The 17597-nt window shown below is 45.1% G+C and overlaps 2 protein-coding genes across 3 annotated transcripts in view; one reads left to right on the forward strand and one right to left on the reverse strand.

Moving 5' to 3' along the window:
- LOC129866717 (nuclear pore complex protein Nup160-like) overlaps positions 1 to 10372 on the forward strand; it is a 27648-nt gene extending 17276 nt beyond the window's left edge. For both annotated transcript variants that reach the window (XM_055939551.1, XM_055939550.1), the window contains exons 19-30: positions 971 to 1069; positions 1291 to 1410; positions 2533 to 2820; positions 2932 to 3037; positions 3162 to 3383; positions 3507 to 3617; positions 3796 to 3919; positions 8535 to 8636; positions 8810 to 8951; positions 9112 to 9237; positions 9615 to 9710; positions 9834 to 10372. In XM_055939551.1, coding sequence (XP_055795526.1) covers positions 971 to 1069; positions 1291 to 1410; positions 2533 to 2820; positions 2932 to 3037; positions 3162 to 3383; positions 3507 to 3617; positions 3796 to 3919; positions 8535 to 8636; positions 8810 to 8951; positions 9112 to 9237; positions 9615 to 9710; positions 9834 to 9917 — 1620 coding nt within the window. In that variant the 3' untranslated portion in view covers positions 9918 to 10372. The remainder of the gene's footprint in view (positions 1 to 970; positions 1070 to 1290; positions 1411 to 2532; positions 2821 to 2931; positions 3038 to 3161; positions 3384 to 3506; positions 3618 to 3795; positions 3920 to 8534; positions 8637 to 8809; positions 8952 to 9111; positions 9238 to 9614; positions 9711 to 9833) is intronic.
- A 2126-nt stretch (positions 10373 to 12498) lies between these two features.
- On the reverse strand, positions 12499 to 17588 carry LOC129866719 (fibroblast growth factor receptor substrate 2-like). Its single transcript, XM_055939552.1, has 7 exons — positions 17184 to 17588; positions 16548 to 16632; positions 16342 to 16433; positions 15917 to 16103; positions 14403 to 14537; positions 13968 to 14131; positions 12499 to 13686 (listed from the first exon to the last, which is right to left on the reverse strand). The coding sequence occupies exons 3-7, from the start codon at positions 16405 to 16407 to the stop codon at positions 12547 to 12549; spliced, it is 1692 nt and encodes a 563-aa protein (XP_055795527.1). The 5' UTR covers positions 16408 to 16433; positions 16548 to 16632; positions 17184 to 17588; the 3' UTR covers positions 12499 to 12546.
- Positions 17589 to 17597: the final 9 nt, after the last annotated feature.

Raw genomic sequence — 17597 nt, forward strand, 5'->3', positions numbered from 1 at the left:
ACGTTGATCCACCATCCCAAACATGCTCAGTGGGTGACATGTCTAGTGAGTATGCAGACCATGGAAGAACGGTGACATTTTCAATTTCCCCACACAACGCCATGCACGCTGTCTGCCCGGTACATTTGAAACTGGGATTCATCCGGAAAGACTTCTCCAGCGTGCCAGTGCACCAAATTGCAGCCAAACTGCAATCCGGTCATGACCCTGTTGAGGACGACGAGCATGCAGATGAGCTTCCTTTAGACAGTTTCTGAAAGTTTGTGCAGAAATTCTTCGGTTGTGCAAACCCACCGTTTCATCAGCTGTCCGGGTGACTGATCTCCGACGATCCCACAGATGAAGAAGCCCGGATGAGGAGGTCCTGGGCTGGCGTGGTTGTGAGGCCGGTTGGACTTACTGCCAAATTCTCTAAACGATGTTGGAGGCAGCTTGTGGTAGAGAAATGACCATTCAATTATCTGGCAACAGCTCTGGTGCACATTCCTGCAGTCAGAATGCCAATTGCACGCTCCCTCAACTTGAGACATCTGTGGCATTGTTGTGTGACAGCTGCACACTTTAGTTGGCCTTTTATTGTCCCCAACAGAAGGTGTAATGATCATGCTGTTTAATCAGCTTCTTGTTAGGCTGATGGATTATCTTGGCAAAGGAGAAATGCTCACTGACGGATGTAAACATTTTTGCACAACATTTTAGAGAAATAAGCTTTTTGTGCGTATGAAAAATGTCTGGGAAGTTTTATTTCAGCTCATGAAACATGGAACCAACAGTTTACATGTTGCGGTTATATTTTTGTTCGGTGTAGTTATGTTAGGTTGTCTTTTTTTTCTCCCCTGACTACCTAACCAATTTCCCAATTGGAACAATAAAGATGTATGTAATTGATTGAAGCTCAAAGCAGATTTGAATGAAAATCCTACAAATGCATTTGAAATGGAATCCGTTCTCACGCTCTCTATCTCTCCAGGAGTATGTGCGTCTCATTGGGCCCTGGTGTCAGGTGAACGTGGGCTCCTGCCGCTTCATGCTGGGCCAGTGTTACCTGGCCAATGGAGAGGGACAGAAGGTGTGTGTTTCTGTTTTTTCTTTCTTTTAGTGCATTTGAGCATACCAATCTGAAATAACTTTGTTTCTGTACTAAGGGCAGTGGCTGTAACTGTATCCTCTGCTTTTCGACCTGTAGCATCAGTGCTTACTGTATCTGTTGTTCTAATCGCAATCATGTTTGTAGCTGTGTTTAAAAAATAATAATAATATACCCCCTGTCCTGTGATCTTGTTTCACCAGGCACTGCAGTGTTTTCAGGAGGCAGCGACAGAGGTGGAGAAGGAGGAGTTTCTGCTGAGATTGACAGGAGCTGAGGAGGAGGAGGTCACAGGCGCCTCAAGACTACAGTACTACAACAAGGTTACTATGGATTAGTGTTGCACGGTATACTGAGACTTTGGTACTTTTTTGATACTGGAACATAAAAAAAAACGGTTTGGTACTAGTACTTTTGGTAGTTCTGTCAAATGTGTCATGGATCAAGTCTGTATCAGTGATTTTCCCCCTTATAGCGCGAGCGCATTGTGCCTGCCCCACTTAGCTTGCACTGGGAGTCTGGGCTGCATCATGTTAGATCTCCACTTAGCCTGCACTGGGAGTCTGGGCTGCATCATGTTAGATCTCCACTTAGCCTGCACTGGGAGTCTGGGCTGCATCATGTTAGATCTCCACTTAGCCTGCACTGGGAGTCTGGGCTGCATCATGTTAGATCTCCACTTAGCCTGCACTGGGAGTCTGGGCTGCATCATGTTAGATCTCCACTTAGCCTGCACTGGGAGTCTGGGCTGCATCATGTTAGATCTCCACTTAGCTTGCACTGGGAGTCTGGGCTGCATCATGTTAGATCTCCACTTAGCCTGCACTGGGAGTCTGGGCTGCATCATGTTAGATCTCCACTTAGCCTGCACTGGGAGTCTAGGCTGCATCATGTTAGATCTCCACTTAGCCTGCACTGGGAGTCTGGGCTGCATCATGTTAGATCTCCACTTAGCCTGCACTGGGAGTCTGGGCTGCATCATGTTAGATCTCCACTTAGCCTGCACTGGGAGTCTGGGCTGCATCACGTGAGCTCTCTGCTCATGCTGCACAGAAATTAACACACTACTAATAATACAACACGGCATGTAGAAATGTTGCAATTGTTTTGTTAACAGTAATTAACAATGTCCATACAAGCTAGAACACTTTACAATTCAAGAAGATGCCGGAAGCTTCCAGCTTTTGTAGGTTTAACTTTCCTTGCTAGTTTGCAGCTAAATGCAGCTCAAGTGAAAATCTATTCACTACCCATAGTACTTTGTTTTTGGTAATATGCAAACCGTAATGCATAATATGCTGATTTCAAAGCTGATATGGCTTTTTTTTGCCTCGGTATCGACATCAAAATTCTGGTATCGTGACAAAAATACTATGGATTGGAACGCCTTCTTTGAAACACAATGTGGATATGTGTGCAGGTTTAATTGTGTGTGTGTGTGTTAGGTGTTGCGGTTACTGGAGGATGTTGGTCTACCAGAGCTGGTCATTCATCTATCCACTCTGGCCATAACGGAGGCCGTCAACGACCCCAGGAGTCAGGCTGCCCTGTGGACCCGCATCTTCAAGCACCACCTGGACCTGGGACACAACAGCCAAGCCTACGAAGCCCTCACACAGAACCCTGACTCTAGCAGGCAGTTGGACTGTCTGCGTCAGCTGGTGGTGGTTCTTTGTGAACGCTCTCAACTTCAGGACCTGGTCCAGTTCTCCTACGTCAACCTGCACGACGAGGTACACACACACTCTTTCTCTTTACATTTGGTTAGAGCCCATTATGGACACACTAGATAATTGTATTAGATCAGTGTTTGACCCTTCCCTTGTGTCCTCCTCTGGCTGCAGGTGGTCAGCATCATTGAGTCCAGAGCCAGAGCAGTGGACTTGATGTCTCACAACTACTACGAGCTGCTCTACGCCTTCCACATCAACAGACACAACTACAGGAAAGGTAAGAGGAGCCTGGGACTTAATGCTAGTAGCTGTTTGAAAAGGGTGATATTTTTAATCGCCGTCCAGTTTGTGTTTGTCCCTCTCTCTGTATGGCGCGTTTATATAACTGTTCTCTCTTCTAGCGGGTACAGTGATGTTTGAGTACGGCATGCGTCTGGGCAGGGAGGTGAGGACCCAGCTAGGTCTCCAGAAACAGGTTAACTGTTACCTGGCCTCCCTCAACTGTCTACGACTCATCAGACCTGACTACGCCTGGATCGTACAGCCGTCCTCTGGCGCGGTGTATGAGAGGCCTGGCGCGTCACCGAAGAGGAACTACGACGGAGAGTTTGCTACTGGTCCAGGTGAGACTAGATACGAGAGGCGTAGCTGTTCTGCGTCTTTGTGCTACTATTTGTTGGGTTGTGAAATGTGTATGACAGTGAAGTGATGTTGGTTCTGAAGTCGATTGATCTGTGTGTCTGCAGTGAGTGGTCAGATAGACATCCTGGAGCTGAAGGACCTTCAGAAGGAGTACACCCTGGCCCGTAGCCGCCTCAACTTGGCTCAGCACCACCCGCCGTCCGCTGCCATCGCAGGTACAACACTGACACAATATTCCTTCAAATGTATGAAGGGATCCATGCCAAAGTCAATTAACTGTAGCCTTTGGCACTTCTTTTAAATGATCATTTATTCCTGTAGGGCAACTAATCTCTTCACAATTTCCCCCAATCTAATGCCAGAAATCTAATAGAGTACTGTGTGGTGTTGCAGGCAGTGCCTCTGCAGTAGAGATGGTGTCCCTGCTGGTTCAAACAGGACTGTTTGACTGTGCCCTCTCACTATGCCAGACCTTCAAACTGTCCCTCACGCCCATCTTCGAGGGGCTCGCCTTCAAGTAAGTTGCTAGCTTCGTTAGGGCAGTCTGAACTCTACGGAATGACTTGAATTCATACGCATATCTCTCGTTGACATTGCGTGATTTACGTAAATGCCCTAGTTATGCATGTACAGTTGTGGTCAAAGGTTTTGAGAATTTGGAAATTGATATTTGTGTCAGTTTGCTGCTTCGGTGTCTTTAGATATTTTTGTCAGTTGTTACTATGGAATACTGAAGTATAATTTCAAGCATTTCATAAGTGTCAAAGGCTTTTATTGACAATTACATGAAGTTGATGCAAAGAGTCAATATTTGCAGTGTTGACCCTTCTTTTTCAAGACCTCTGCAATCCGCCCTGGCATGCTGTCAATTAACTTCTGGGCCACATCCTGACTGATGGCAGCCCATTCTTGCATAATCAATTCTTGGAGTTTGTCAGAATTTCTGGGGTTTTGTTTGTCCACCCGCCTCTTGAGGATTGACCACAAATTCTCAATGGGATTAAGGTCTGGGGAGTTTCCTGGTCATGGATCCAAAATATCAATGTTTTGTTCCCCGAGCCACTTAGCTATCACTTTTGCCTTATGGCAAGGTGCTCCATCATGCTGGAAAAGGCATTGTTCATCACCAAACTGTTCCTGGATGGTTGGGAGAAGTTGCTCTCGGAGGATGTGTTGGTACCATTCTTTATTCATGGCTGTGTTCTTAGGCAAAATTGTGAGTGAGCCCACTCCCTTGGCTGAGAAGCAACCCCACACATGAATGGTCTCAGGATGCTTTACTGTTGGCATGACACAGGACTGATGGCAGCGCTCGCCTTGTCTTCTCCGGACAAGCTTTTTTCCGGATGCCCCAAACAATCGGAAAGGGGATTCATCAGAGAAAATGACTTTACCCCAGTCCTCAGCAGTCCTATCCCTGTACCTTTTGCAGAATATCAGTCTGTCCCTGATGTTTTTCCTGGAGAGAAGTGGCTTCTTTGCTGCCCTTCTTGACACCAGGCCATCCTCCAAATGTCTTCGCCTCACTGTGCATGCAGATGCACTCACACCTGCCTGCTGCCATTCCTGAGCAAGCTCTGTACTGGTGGTGCCCTGATCCCACAGCTGAATCAACTTTAGGAGACGGTCCTGGCGCTTGCTGGACTTTCTTGGGTGCTCTGAAGCCTTCTTCACAACAATTGAACTGCTCTCCTTGAAGTTCTTGATGATCCGATAAATGGTTGATTTAGGTGCAATCTTACTGCCAGCAATATCCTTGCCTGTGAAGCCATTTTTGGGAAAAGCAATGATGACGGCACGTGTTTCCTTGCAGGTAACCATGGTTGACATAGGAAGAACAATGATTCCAAGCACCATCCTCCTTTTGAAGTTTCCAGTCTGTTATTTGAGCTCAATCAGCATGACGGAGTGATCTCCAGCCTTGTCCTCGTCAACACTCACACCTGTGTTAACAAGAGAATCACTGACATGTCAGCTGGTCCTTTTGTGGCAGAGCTGAAATGGAGTGCAATTTTGGGGGGGATTCAGTTCATTTGCATGGCAAAGAGGAACTTTGCAATTAATTGCATTTCATCTGATTACTCTTCATAACATTCTGGAGTATATGCAAATTGCCATCACAAACTGAGGCAGCAGACTTTGTGAAAATTAATATTTGTCATTCTCAAAACTTTTGGCCGTGACTGTACAGTGCATTTTGAAAGTACCCCTTGACTTTTTCCGCATTTTGTTACGTCACAGCCTTTGATTTAAATAGTTTTTCCCCCCTCATCAATGTGCACACACACTACACCATTATGCCAAAGCAAAAACGGGTTTCTAGAAAGTTTTTTTTAAATTGATTAAAAAAATACATTCCATTTACGTAAGTATTCAGACCCTTTACTCAGTACTTTGTTGAAGCACATTTGGCAGCAATTGCAGCCTCGAGTCATCTTGGGTATGACGCCACAAGCTTGGCACCTGTATTTGAGGAGTTTCTTCCATTCTGCTCTACAGGTCCTCTCAAGCGCTCTCAGGTTGGATGGGGAACGTCACAGCTATTTTCAGGTCTCTCCAGAGATGTTCGATCGGGTTCAAGTTAGGGCTCTCAAGGACATTGAGACTTGTCCTGAAACCACTTTTGTTTTGTCTTGCCTATGTGCTTAGGGTCGTTGTCCTGTTGGAAGGTGAACCTTCACCCCAGTCTGAGGTCCTGAGTGCTCTGGAGCAGGTTTTCATCAAGGATCTCTCTACTTTGCTCCGTTCATCTTTGCCTCGATCCTGACTAGTCTCCCAGTCCCTGTCGCTGAAAAACATCCCCACAGCTTGATGCTGCTTCCACAATGCTTCACCGTAGGGATTGTGCCAGTTTTCCTCCAGACGTGACGCTTGGCTTTCAGTCCAAAGAGTTCAATCTTGGTTTCTCATGGTCTGAGAGTCCTTTAGGTGCCTTTTGGCAAACTCCAAGCTGGCTGTCATGTGCCTTTTTACTGAGGAGTGGCTTCCACCTGGCCACTACCATAAAGGCCTGATTGGTGGAGTGCTGCAGAGATGGTCGTCCTTCTGGAAGGTTCTCCCATCTCCACTCTGGAGCTCTGTCAGTGAACATCAGGTTATTGGTCACCTTCCTGACCAAGGCCCTTCTCCCCCGATTGCTCAATTTGGCCAGGCAGCCAGCTCTAGGTAGAGTCTTGGTGGTTCTAAACGTCTTCCATTTAAGAATGATGGAGGCCACTGTGTTCTTGGGGACCTTCAAAGCTGCAGACATTTTTTGGTACCCTTCCCCAGATCTGTGCCTCGACACAATCCTGTCTCGGTGCTCTACGGATAATTCCTTCAACCTTATGGCTTGGTTTTTGCTCTGACATGCACTGTCAACTGTGGAAACTTCATGTAGACAGGTGTGTGCTTTTCCAAATCACGTCCAATCAATTGAATTTACCACAGGTGAACTCCAAGTTATAGAAACAGCTCAAGGAGGATCAATGGAAACAGGATGCACCTGAGCTCAATTTCGAGTCTCATAGCAAAGGGTCTGAATACTTACAGTACCAGTCAAAAGTTTGGACACCTACTCATTCAATGGTTTTTCTTTATTTTTACTATTTTCAACATTTTAAGAATAATAGTGAAGACATCACAACTATGAAATAACACGCATGGAATCATGTAGTGCCCAAAAATGTTAAACAAATCTAAATATATTTTAGCCACCCTTTGCCTTGATGACAGCTCTGCACACTCTTTGCATTCCAACATATGCTGAGCACTTGTCGGCTGCTTTTCCTTCACTCTGTGATCAAACTTATCCCAAACCATCTTAATCACCCAACCTCAACCCAATTGTGGAGGCCAGGTCATCTGTTGTAGTCAAATAGCCCTTACACAGCCTGGAGGTGTGTTGGGTCATTGTCCGGTTGAAAAACAAATGATAGTCCCACTAAGCGCAAACCAGGTGGGATGGCGTGTCGCTGCAGAATGCTGTGGTAGCCATGCTGGTCAAGTGTGTCTTGAATTCTAAATAAATCAGTGTCACCGTCAAAGCACCATCACACTTCCTCCTCCATGCTTCAGTGGGAACCACACATGCAGAGATCATCCGTTCACCTACTCTGCGTCACACAAAGACACAGCGGTTAGAATCAAAAATCTAATTCGGGCTCATCAGACCAAAGGAATAGATTTCCCAGAGTCTAATGTCCTCTCGTTTCTTGACCCATACAAGTCTCTTCTTATTGGTGTCCTTTAGTAGTGGTTTCTTTGTAGCAGCACAGTCTTCTCTGAACAGTTGATGTTGCGATGTGTCTAACTTGAACTCTGAAGTATTTATTTGGGCTACAATCGGAGGTGCAGTAAACTCTAATGAACTTATCCTCTGCAGCGGAGGTAACTCTGGGTCTAACCTTTCCTGTGGCGGACCTCATGTGCGCCAGTCATCGTGGTGGATGGTTTTTGCAATTGCACTTAAGCTTTCAAAGTTCTTGAAATGTCCCTGATTGACTGACCTTCATCTCTTAAAGTAATGGACTGTTTCTCTTTGCTTATTTGAGCTGTTCTTGTCATAATATGGACTTGGTCTTTTACCAAATAGGGCTATCTTCTGTATACCACCCCTACCTTGTCACAGCACAACTGAACCCATTAACAAGGCACACCTAATTTAATTGAAATGCATTCCAGGTGACTACATCATGAAGCTGGTTGAGAGAATGCCAAGTTATTTCATAGTTTTGTTGTCTTACCTATTTTTCTGCAATGTAGTATAAATAAGAAAAACCCTGGAATGACTAGGTGTCAACTTTTGACTTATACTGTATGTAAATAAGCTTTTTTTTATTAATACATTTGCAAAAATGTAAGTTTCTCTTTGTCATTATGGGGTATTGTGTGGAGATTGATGGGGGAAACATGTAATTTAATCAATTTTAGAATACGGCTGTAACGTAACCAAATGTGGAGAAAGTCAAGGGGTCTGAATGCTATCCCAATGCTCTGTATTTAGTCTGTAGTGATCACGACAAAGTAAGCAGTTGTGCCTTGTCTGAACTCGCATGCACATATAGGGGTTTTAGTCCTGTTGGTTCATAGTGGTGTGATGCTAGCTTTTTTTTTTTTTGTATACAAAAATACACTTTTTTTTTTTTTTTTAGGTGTATAAAGTTACAGTACGGTGGAGAGGAGAGTCAGAATGAAGCCTGGAATTGGCTGGCTGCCAATCAGTTGTCTACCATCGTCACAACCAAAGAGTCAAGGTTGGTTGTTTTAAATTTGACCACTTCATAGTACAAATTGGTTGGTAATTCCACTGGTGCTGTTGAGAATATTAAACAGTTCATCATAAAAAGATCAAATTGACCAATTTTAGCTGAAGTGAAATCGTGCGAGTGAAAAAATAATTAATACTACTAGTACTTTCCCTCCACAGTGCGACAGATGAGGCGTGGCGCCTGCTGGCCTCCTACCTGGAGAAGCACCCTACACAGAATGCTCAGCATCATCGCTGTGTCATCAACAAGCTGCTGTCACACGGCGTACCGCTGCCCGACTGGATGGTCAACACCTACAAGGTGAGAGATCGCAGTATTTGTGCTAATATTGCACTAAATGCGACGCTGTGCCGTTTGAGATGATGCAAGACATTTTCTGAAAATAATTAGAGCCTGTAAATATACACATTTTCTAGTTGCATTTGCTCCCCTGTATTGTAACATAAGCCTGTTTGCTCAGGGCGTGGACGCTGCAGCGTTGTTACGGCTCTACCTGAACTTTGACCTGCTGGAGGCAGCAGCTGAACTGGTGTTGGAGTACGTAGACGCTCTCCTGGGGAAGGGACACCAGTACTTCGGCATTGAGGTACATTACAGCAGGGGTTCCCAAACTTTTTCACTCTGGCCCCCTTCCAGCATTAGGGAACATCCCGCAACCCCCTGGACATTTCAGACAAGTTATAAATAGCTCTTAGGTATGCAATGACTGACATGAGAAACTGATGCACTACCCAACTTTGTAACTGCAAATTGAAAGCCGGATTGAGTTCCTTCACTTTTTGGGGGGGACCCCGCATTACAGCAAAAATCACTTGCAATGACTGTAGTTGTTTTACCCATTTGAGTTAACTTGATTCTCACCTCCAGATTTAATTTCATCTCTAAAATGTAATAGGGATTTGATAAGATTAAAGCTAAATGTTTGTCCTTGTGTTTCTCTGAGATGTTCATTGTGTGTTACAGAGGCCCCTCTCTGCTACAGCATCATTGGTGTGGCTCCCATACACTTCCATCGACCAGCTCCTTCAAGCGCTCAACGAGACCCAGACTAACGCAAGTGTAAGTCCATTTAAAATACTGTTTTTAAAGCGGTTTGACAACCAATGCTGACATCCAACCTGACTTGATCAGTTTTAAATGTTAACACGCGTCACCATGCTTCTTATGAATGTGTCCTCTCAGATATACAACAAACTGCAGGACAAGCTGAATGACTACCACAAACTGGTGGACCAGACGACAAGGCGAAGGCTCCAGGCCCAGTAGCACCTCAGTCAGAACACAGGCTCAATCTCAATTAATCTTTCCCCGCATAATTTCTCCTCACCTTCTTAACCGTATTGGAAAGAATGTGATGAATCAAGGGAAGACTAATTGAAAGAGCCATAGCACTGCCCCTCCATATGGTGCGCTTACTGTCATGACTCTCTGGAAGAAGATAAATACACCTATTTTTGTATTAAGGTTAAACACTTTGTATGAACTTCACCAGATTGAGTACAGGAAAAGAGTGCATCTTACCTGCTTGTTGCTCAAATGTACTGTATATATTGTCGGAGTTCCAACTAACAATTCAAGGTGTTTTCACCTCTGGAGACAATGTATTTTTTACATTGTAATCATATTGAAACATGTCCTTTTCTACTTTGCTGCCTGTGAACTTTTACAATCATGTTTGTTGTAAATTGTAATGCAATTAAAGTTTTCCTTGGTATTGAGAAGTTGTCCTAAATGCCATTTTATTAGTACTTGAACATTGAAAAGGTAGACTCAGCAACATGAAACACAGCAAGGCAACTTCCGTCATAAAAATCAACAAGAACCCTCCGTCCCAACTTCTCTGAATGTATGCAGGGAAGTATTCAAATCTTACAAGAGCACCATTTGGCTCTTACGTAATGTAAGCATGCATTGAAGGTTAAATTGTCATATTGCGGAGTCTAGCTTAAAGGCATTCCAATGTTCCTAACAAGTAGAACATATTTTTAAGGCTGAGACAAATCACACGTACACTAGCTTTCAAAAGTTTAAGAACACCCCATTCAAGGGTTTTTATTAGAATAATAGAAATCTATAAAATAACATGGAATCATGTAACCAAAATATTTGAGATTCTTCAAATAGCTACCCTTCGCTTTGCACACTCAACCAGCTTCATGAGGTAGTCACCTGGAATGCATTTCAATTAACAGGTGTGCCTTAATTTGTGGAATTTCTTTCCTTAATGCGTTTGTTGTGACAAGGTAAGGGGTGTATACAGAAGATAGCCCTCTTTGGTGCAAGAACAGTTCAAATAAGCAAAGGGAAACGGCCGTCAATACGGAAAATGTCAAGAACTTTGAAAGTTCCATCAAGTGCAGTCGCAAAAACCAAGCGTTATGATGACCGCCACAGAAAAGACCCAGTTACCTCTGCTGCAGAGGATGAGTTCAAGTAACTCAACATCAACTGTTCAGAGACTGTGAATCAGACCTTCATAGTCAAATTGCTGCCAAGAAACACGAGCAATGGACATTGGTCTGGAGTCCAAATTGGAGATTTGATTACATCCGCCGTATCTTTGAACGGATGATCTCCGCATGTGTATTTCCCACCATAAAGCATGGAGGTGGTGGTGCTTTTTTGGTGAAACGGTCTGATTTATTTAGAATTCAAGGCACACTTAACCAGCATAGCTACCACTGCGATACGCCATCCCATCCGGTTTGTGCTTAGTGGGACTATCATTTGTTTTTCAACAAGACAATGACCCAACACACCTTCAGGCTGTGTAAGGGCTATTTGACCAAGAAGGAGAGTGATGGAGTGCTGCATCAGATGACCTGGCCTCCACAACCACCCGACCTCAATCCAATTAAGATGGTTTGGGACGAGTAAGAACGCAGAGTGAAAGAAAAGCAGCCAACAAGTGCTCTGCATATGTGGGAACTCCTTCAAGACTTTCAGAAAAGCATTCCAGTTGAAGCTGGTTGAGAGAATGCCAAGTGTGCAAAGCTATAATCAAGGCAAAGGGTGGCTAAATTGAAGTATCTCAAATATATTTTTATTTGTTTAACACTGTGGTTACTACCTGATTCCATGTGTTATTTCATAGTGTTGATGTCTTAGTAAATAGTAAAAATTTAGAAAAACCCTTGAATGAGTAGGTGTTCTAAAACTTTTGACCGGTAGCGTATATCAGATGGCTGATCTGATTTGTTCAAATATTGAGGGATATCAAACCACATCGGGTCATTTATATAAGGAGGCCCATACCCACAATATCAAACCTTGTATATTTTGGATAGAATTACATGTCATACCTTCATATCTAGTTAGTGCTCGATCATCTAGGATTAAAGTTATTAAGGGGGCTAAGCATTGATCAGCTAAATACAAACAGAACAGACATTTATTGTGCCAGAATCTACTGTACATAGTCAAACATGAAGTGTACCATGTAATCCTCAGATACTGAAATTACAGCAGCATGTAGTGAATCATAAAAAGGCTAAATGGAATGCTTTGTTCAGTAATACTGATTTGTACCGTGGGTGAGGAGGAATGCAGTCCAGTCTTATTAACATAATAAACAACCCAAATGCACTGTAGAACGGGTGAAGGAGAAGAGGTATTATATTACCATAGGAATAAATTGGTATATGGCAAGTAAGTACCTACTTTGGTCTACCTGAATTCCCTTACAGGTAACCCCACACAAGTCTGTTTATATCTCATTTTAGGACCGCTTTCTGGAGTCTCTTTGCATTTCCAATGTCTCCGTCACGTGTTTCTCTGTCTATAACAAAGGCCCCTGTACAGGCTGCCTTCCCATTTGTTTCATATTTTAAAAAGGGGTTAATAGTAGAAAAAGGTGCCAATAGTAGAAAAAGGTGCCAGGCGGATCAGGTAATAGTCAGACAGTGCTTTTGGTGGGAAGCTCTGTGCTGTTGTGCCGCGTTTTCCTCAACGACCCGTCGTCGTGCGGCCGGGCCTTCTGCAGGTTGGACATGGCGGCGGTGCGCTCTATGTCGATGAAGGCGTAGAGCTCGGTGCGGCGCGTGGGGGTGGTGGGCAGAGGCGGTGAGGTTGGGGTGCGGGGCGTGTGGGGGTTGCTTGTGTCCGAGGACGCACCCTTGGAGGCTGCGGAGGAAGAGGCGGTAGTTTCCATCTCCACCTCGATGTAGTTGAGCGTCTTGGGATGCTCCTGACCCAACGGCCGGCGGAAGTCGAAGTTGAACACGATGGGCCCGTCGCTGCGGCGGCGTGCCGTGTCGGGGGCACAGCGGGCGCTGAGGGGGGCAGTCACATTCTCTGTGTTCACGTAGTTGTGGGAGGACTCCATGGCTGACAGAGGGAGGTGGGCCGACAGGGGGTGGGAGTAGGAGTGGTGGAGGAGGCTGTGTTGGTTGTAGCCGTTGAGGGAGGACATCTTTAGCCCCCCTTGGCCTCCTCCACGGGTTCCACCGTTGTTCTCCCCCTCCTCGTTGCTGGGCTTGCGGGTCTCCCAGACGGGCGGCAGGGCCGGGAGGTTCTCGTAGTCCAGGAGGGCCGTGCGCCGCTGGGCTGAGTTGTTGACATTCTGCAGGGTGTCAGGGGTGACGGGGGGTAAGAGATGGCGGCGAGGGGCTGTGGCTGGAGCCCCGACAGAGGCAGAGGAGCCATTGGAGTGTGTAGAGGACGGCTGAGGATGGCCCTCTGGTGGGGCTGGGGCCCCCGTGTCTGTGTGGCCGTTGGCCTCTCCCTCTCCAGGCTCCGGGGACTCCGAGTCCTCCCCTGCCTCCTCTTCATCTCCATCCTCAGTCTGATGCTTCCCCTTGGCCATCTTTTTCTGCACAGGGGTGGGCCCCAGCACGAAGCGTACCCCCTGGGACTCCAGCAGTACCTGGGGTTCTTCCTGGAGCTGGGCCTGGGGCTCTGGTCTGGCTACCCGCGGAGGAGGTGGTGTAGGGGGGCACTGGGACTGGGCTGAGCCAGGGCTGTCCAGAGGGGCTGGAGCAGTCAGAGGGCTGGGCTGGTCATCCAGCAGGCCTGTGGTGTTCACATAAGTGTGCACCTGTGGACGGATCAGGAGACAGGGATAATAGAACATCGTTATCACCCCAACGCAGCAGCTTCTACATCAACCCATTAATTCCCATCGACGTCACAAGTAGCACAGTGGATGTCTAGGATATCTCAAAATGTGCTCTACAGACCATGACCCAAACATTTGTATGGAGATGTCTAGGTTTATCAATAAAGCTATACGTTTTGGGAGTATTTCAGTGTGCAGGACAGGCCTTATTCTTTTCCCTAAAATTCGCCACGCATTCGGTGTTAGAGTTGTTCTCTCACCGCCTCGTCAGCCACTAGGAGGGGGTGTGTAGACTCCTCTCCCACCGAGGGCAGTCGGGTGCTGGCCACAGACGGGTGGCGTGTGGAGGGGTGCGAGGGGGCGTCGCCCACCGAAGGGATCCGGGTGACACCATTGTGCACCGTGGGAACAGAGTAGCCCAGAGCTGAATAGACATAGCAAAGAGAAGAACTGGGGGTCAAGTGGGGACAATGAAAGGGTTGACTGAAAGACGAGACTTCAGCCTTTTTTTTTTTTTAAATAGCAGTTATCTAATGAAGGAAGGCTCAGTAATGAAAGAGTTAGGTATTTGAGAGTGTAACAGCCATATGAGGCAATGGACATTCTAGGGACAGGAACAGGCATTTCTCAGGTCATTGCAAGTTTTCATGATGGGGCCTGTAAAAGTCCTAGTTGTAGGATGAATATAGGCTTACCGGCAGGAGTATGTGTGGCCTGCTGGTTGGTCTCCAGTACGGCCTCCTCCACCACACTGATGCTGTGGTTGTGCATCACCTCCTGCAGCATGTTGAAGATCTCCTCCGCCCGAGCACACTTAAAGGCAAAGATCCCTGAAGACACAGTCAAACGCATTCAAGAAAAGTCAAAAGTGTGGTTGCGCTGCAGAGCTCATCACGACGTTCATCTCAGGAATCACATATTGGGCAGCACGACTGCAATATAGACGTTTGAGAAACAACCATTATCAGCACTGCTCACTCCTTCACGTTTAACAAAGGGTTTGTACATCTATTGGCTCTTTCAAATTGTCCTTGCCACCTATGCCCTTGCCTGCCTTGTAATCAATGATGTAAAGGGACTGGATAGGTGAACGCAACAGAGTGATAGAGATAAAAGGAAGCAGAGTAATACTTCAAGAAGGAACACATAGGAACAACCATAGGTATGGCATCACATCAGGGACAAACTACACAGGATCCTATCACCGAGACTAGTCACACTGCACAGAGAACAGAACACACAACTATGCAGGACCAACTTGTGGGACCAAACTGAAAACTCCAACTCCCTCAAGCACAACACCACAGAGTCAGACACAGGCATCAATACTGTCACCACAGAAATAGAACCACGAGAGTGGGCTTCTATTCCCGTATTTAAGTCAATGAAGCCATTATGATTCTATTTCTATGACTAACATTTCCGGTAATCACATTATTATATCCTCATTATCACGGCATGGGAACACAGCAAACCTGACTTACCAGAACCCCAGAACCCATAGTACCCCCCCAGACCTCATCCTTTTGAAAGCATGGATGGGGTCGAAAAATAACCACACAGACAATTGTGTCATTAGCATTGCAGCATAATCAATATTTCACTGGTTCAAGTCGATATAACAATAAAGCTGATGTTGGGGCCTAATGACCTAGATTCAATGTATTCTGATGTGGTTTATTCACGGTTAACCCTCCCCCGCCCAAAAAACAAATACTAACACCCTTGCCTCTGGCACTAACACTTGTCCTTTCTTACTAGCACTGACTTTGCTGATATCTGCTTTATAGAGGAAATATTTTGCTTACTATGACTGAAATGTGGTTGTCTCACCTAGCTCCCTTATGATTAACGCTATGGATAAGAGTGTGTGCCAAATAACTAAAATGTAAAAATGTATAATAATGCCCAGGCAGCTGAGGCACCACATAAGTTAGTTAGGTAGCCTAGCGGTTAAGAGAGTTGGGCTAGTAACAGACAGAAGGCTCGTTCGAATCCCAGAGCTGACTATGTAAAAAATATGTTGATGTGCCCCTGAGCAAGGCACTTAACCATAATTGCTCCTTTAAGTCACTCTGGATAAGAGGTTCTGTTAAATGACCTCAATGGTGCGACATACGCTGAGAATGGCCATTTAAAATGACAAAAATCAATGAATGAAATACGTGAAATCAATAATTGTGCGGAATGGAAATCTCTATTAATTTACCTTGTCCCGTCTGGCAGCGGCGGCCACTCTCGAAGGAAAAGAGGTTGGAGTCGTAGCCATAGCGACGCAGGCACATGTAGGGCCACTTGACGTCGTCACGGCGATAGGTGTGGAGGACTAGCTCGACCTCTGTCAGCTCCATCATGCCCGAGCCCAGCTCGTTCCCATCGTCATCCACGTTTATCACCTGGCAAAAGAACAATAACGTTACACAACGGTCACTGTGTCAGTCAACACAAACATGTGTACTCTGCAATGCATTAAAGCTGGTCTTCATTATGCAACCAATATCTCCCATTCATTCAGGTGAGAGGTCTCCATATTTTGACATGTCGCAAACCCTGTCATAACTAGGGAGCAGAACATGGGCTCGGCAAAGGGCCACCGTTGAAGTATGTTTGTTGTAATGGATCAAGAAGACTCACCTTAAATTTGGTTTGATGATTATCTGGGATTGACTCCTTCTCTGGACAGCTTAAACAGCTACCCATGGCTTCTTCAGAGCACCATCTGATGTCTGAATCATAAGGTCATTTCAATTATAAGAGTGAGTTGTAGCTACATTTGATTGATGTGAAAGTGATCATTAAACTTTTCTAAGAAAGTTTTTAAAAAGTATATATATTTTTACCTAGATGCAACCACCAGTATCCCTGGTTCCATCTTCCGAGCACTCATGTTTTCTTTATCTTGCTATGCCAACATAAGATGTGGGCCTGCACACAGATCATTTACAGTCAGCCAAGTTAGGTAGTTGGACGACCTAGTTTGTTATACAACTGGAGTTCGTTAGCTAGCTATTGTGTCTGGCAAGTTAAAAGGTTAACGTTGGCCTCAATGGATGTAAATAAGCCGACGTTAGCTAGTAAGGAAAGTTAACGTCGTTACAAGCTAGCTAAAGTTACCTAATTACGCTGGCTAACTCTAGAAGTAACGTTAGCTTGGGCCAAAGCTTTATATACTGAATACAAGCTGTTGGTTTAACTGGCTTTATTGATATGAAAATATATAGTTAACGTTATAGCTAGCTGGTTCATCAAATGGTTAGATAATGTTAACGTTAGTAACTTAATCTCTTGGTCAGACGTGGTTGACTAACTACCAAACTTCACCGTTAGCACATTCATTATTGTAGCCAGTAGGATAACATTAGCTAACTACAGTAGCTAGCTCTCGTGAAATGCTAGCAGCCACGCTAGTTAGCTAGCGAATTAGTAAAAATATAGAATGCACGTTGTCTTAACTAACACATTTTTTGAATACTTACGAGTATGGCAAACGGAAGGGGGCAGTTCTTCCAAACTTTTCAGACACAAACGATAGCAACCTAGCTAGCTAGTTCTGCTATCTCATATGAAGCTAGCTCAACTCCACCATCTTTCCTCTGCGTTGTTAGCTAGTAGAGCGCCAAAAAAATAATAAAAAATCACAACTTCTTCCAAAGGTGGCTACCATTCATGTTTTCGACCGCAAGATAATGAAAATTGATATAAATCCATGTATAATCCTTTATGTCTCTCTCTATATATATCCCCCCCAAAATAAGCTAGTTTATCTTAGTCGCACCGTTTTTATTGCAGGGGGGTAAATCACAGCAAGTTCTTGGCTAAACTTCCGAGAGTTTGAGGCAAACATTTTCAATGTGGTGAATATGCAGCCTACTGCGCATGCGCGAGTATGG

Source organism: Salvelinus fontinalis, chromosome 12 (assembly GCF_029448725.1).
Source record: "Salvelinus fontinalis isolate EN_2023a chromosome 12, ASM2944872v1, whole genome shotgun sequence".
NCBI lineage: Eukaryota > Metazoa > Chordata > Actinopteri > Salmoniformes > Salmonidae > Salvelinus > Salvelinus fontinalis.

Excerpts from the sequence above, each read along its gene's own strand:
- LOC129866719 (XM_055939552.1), bottom strand. The coding sequence starts at position 16,407 with ATGGGTAGCTGTTTAAGCTGTCCAGAGAAGGAGTCAATCCCAGATAAT. Across the intron at positions 14,538-15,916 it reads CCGCTGCCAGACGGGACAAG|GGATCTTTGCCTTTAAGTGT; the intron begins GTAAATTAATAG and ends CTGTGTCTTCAG. Across the intron at positions 14,132-14,402 it reads GGCCACACATACTCCTGCCG|CTCTGGGCTACTCTGTTCCC; the intron begins GTAAGCCTATAT and ends ATGTCTATTCAG.